General features: G+C 39.2%; 1 protein-coding gene across 1 annotated transcript; it reads right to left on the bottom strand.

Annotated features, from left to right (window-relative positions):
• Positions 1–1,267: 1,267 nt before the first annotated feature.
• Positions 1,268–1,782, bottom strand: LOC121453625 (40S ribosomal protein S13-like). Its single transcript, XM_041660518.1, has one exon. The coding sequence runs from the start codon at positions 1,765–1,767 to the stop codon at positions 1,312–1,314; it is 456 nt and encodes a 151-aa protein (XP_041516452.1). The 5' UTR covers positions 1,768–1,782; the 3' UTR covers positions 1,268–1,311.
• Between the last annotated feature and the right edge of the window lie 1,135 nt (positions 1,783–2,917).

The following is a 2,917-nucleotide window of genomic DNA, read 5'->3' on the forward strand; positions in this document are numbered from 1 at the left end:
GCTCTACTCCCTTCAGCTATCCTTTGTTTTGTTTTGTTTTTTCCAGAATTCAAAGGCCAGTTCTTCAGAGAGGACTATCTTCTAGAACAACTAATCTATAAAGGCCAAATTAGTGCTCAGTTTTTTCAAAGTTATCATTTGACATTACCTTACGTTTGCATTGTGTGTTTGCATGTGTATGTCTGCTGTTTGTCTCTCTAAACTGTATGTCTGGCTCATTTAACACTGCATGCCTATTCTTTAAAACAGTATGGGGAGGGGGCATGGGAGTGACTCATTGGATAAGTCACTTGTGGTGTAAGAATGAGGACAGGAGTTTAGATCGCCTGCCCGGCACCCAAATAAAAGCCAGGTGGGTATGGAGGCGGACTGCAATCTAAGCACTCAGTAGGTAGAGGCAGCATATTCCTGGGCTGCAAACGAGACTGCCTGGTCCCAAATAAACACACAGAAGCTTATATCAGTTACAGAATATTTGACCAATAGCTCATACCTATTACTAATTAGTTTTTACATTTAAATTAATCCCTATTTATTAATCTATATTTTGCTATATGCTTGTGGCTTTATCCATCTGCTAGTATATTGCTTCCTCAGCAACTGGCTCCTGTCTCTGACTCCGCCCTTCTTCCTCTCTTTGTTTCCAGTTTGGCTCTCCTGCCTAGCTCTATTCTGCCTTGTTACAAGCCAAATCAGCTTTCTTATTAACCAATGAGAATAAAGCATATTCATAGAGTATAGAAGGATTATCCCACAGCACTGGAGCGAGATGGCTAGTTAGATCATCTGCAATTGGCAAGCTCCTCTTTAATAAGGGGCTATACTTCAATAAATAAAGCAGAGATCAATTAAGACCGCTAATGTTAACTTTGGACTTCTATATGAATGTGCACTTACATTCACACACATGAACATGCTCACAACACATGCATGCATGCAAAAAAAAAATCACACACACACCAAACCCAAACAGCTTCTGTCTCAAGAGATGACCTATGTTTTAATTAATGATCTGAATTGATATTTACTTAGTGGTTAGTTGGTTAGTAATTATTTAGGTTATTAATGATTAGTAAGATAATAATGATTTATTACTTAGAACCCTGAAGCTTTTCTTAATGTTAGCAAGTATGTCATAAGCACATGTGTATTATATAAGCTCAAAGCATGTATAGGGCACAAATGTTATATTTACTTCCTAAAATTTAAGAGTTTAAAAGGTAACACACTACTAAACTGCTCTCCCTAAAAAAGTTATATATATATATTTTTTATTCAAAGTGATTTTATTGCTCGTGTATACAAGGGAATTTACGCCACTAAAGCAGAGGCTGTGGATGACTCATATTTCCAGTTGGGTGGGAGGACCCGATTGGTCTTATAGTAACGAGCCAGCCAGTGAATTCTGCTCTCTATCAGAATCAGGCGGAATTTAGCATCCTTATCCTTTCTGTTCCTCTCAAGATGCTTTCGGACAGCGACTGCCTTCTTAATCAAATGGTAGAGATCCTCAGGGAGATCAGGGGCAAGGCCTTTGGATTTAAGGATTCTCAAGATTTTATTACCAGTCACAAAACGGACCTGGGCCACACCGTGCGAGTCCCTCAGGATCACACCTATCTGGGAGGGAGTGAGGCCTTTCTTGGCCAGTTTGTAAATCTGTTCCTTCACATCGTCAGACGTCAGCTTCAGCCAAGTGGGGACGCTGCGGCGGTAGGGCAGCGCCGACTGGGACAGGCCCTTTCCGGGAGCGTGCATGCGACCCATGATGGCGGAGGTCTGGCAGCAAAGAGAGAACGAGGGAGGAAAATCCGCAGGAAGGCCAAAAAGTTATATTTTTATAATCACTCTTCATGTGAAAGATACTTCTTCTCACCTGTAACAATAATGTGCATTTTTGTATAAAGACTGACATTATTGTTTTGGTTTTGCCTCAGACTGGATTTTAACCTGTAGTTCAGGCTGGTTAGGAACTCCTGGCATTCCTCTTGTTCAGTCTCCTAAGTGCCAGGATTATAGGCCTCAGTCACCATGCCTAGCCAAGATTGCCATTTTAACCAAGGAAAGGTGACTGTTTATGTACAATGATTCATTGCTGTAAGACATAGTTTATATGATTACTCACCTTTTAAAATAGCTTCTTCATATTCTTTGCTTATATTTATACTGATTTACTGTCATTCATTGGCAAAAGCTCTTTGTAGAGTTAAGCCATCCTAAAATGTCATTTCCCAGTTTGTCATTTATTTTTTAATGTTGATTACAACTGTTTTTAATTTATTGAATTTAAAATTTACAGTAAAACGAATTACAATATTTCCCAATTACTTAAATGACTTTTAGGTTTGATGTGGGATTAGAAAGTCTTCCAATTTACTGTATAAAAATATCCACATATTTTCTTCCAATTTTTTAAACAAGGAAGATGATAGTGCATTATAGCTGTAATTTATGAGTAATGACTTTTATCGCTTTGTTTCCCTTATTCCTGAGGTATAATCCATTCTCTCCCTCTACTTTCAAGGACGTGAAATTGTGAAGTGCCACATTTCTGTATTAAAACTCCCTGTCTTTCTACTCCTTAAAACAAATCACTAACCATACAGAAACCTCTAGGGCTCAGGGCTAGCAAACTTTTTCCCTTCAGCAAGCTGAGGAAAAGAAATTCTTTTATTGCCACGTCCAGTATGATTTGGACTCACCACATTTTGCCAGAGCACAACATAACACAAGAAATGTCAAGTTGCTAAAAAAAGGTGGTTATCCCTTTAAACGAAGGTTCATGGCTTTTGAGGGCAATACGTCAGGGTTCTCTTCTGAACACCCTCAGATTCTAGCGTTCAGTTGGGAAGAAGGCTCAGGAAGAAGACATGCAAAACACAATCAGCTCTATCGAGAACCACCCAGCCTCAACACC

This window comes from Microtus oregoni, unplaced genomic scaffold (genome assembly GCF_018167655.1).
Source record: "Microtus oregoni isolate MIOR12 unplaced genomic scaffold, Mior012 000011F_ref0000422, whole genome shotgun sequence".
NCBI classification, from domain to species: Eukaryota; Metazoa; Chordata; class Mammalia; order Rodentia; family Cricetidae; genus Microtus; species Microtus oregoni.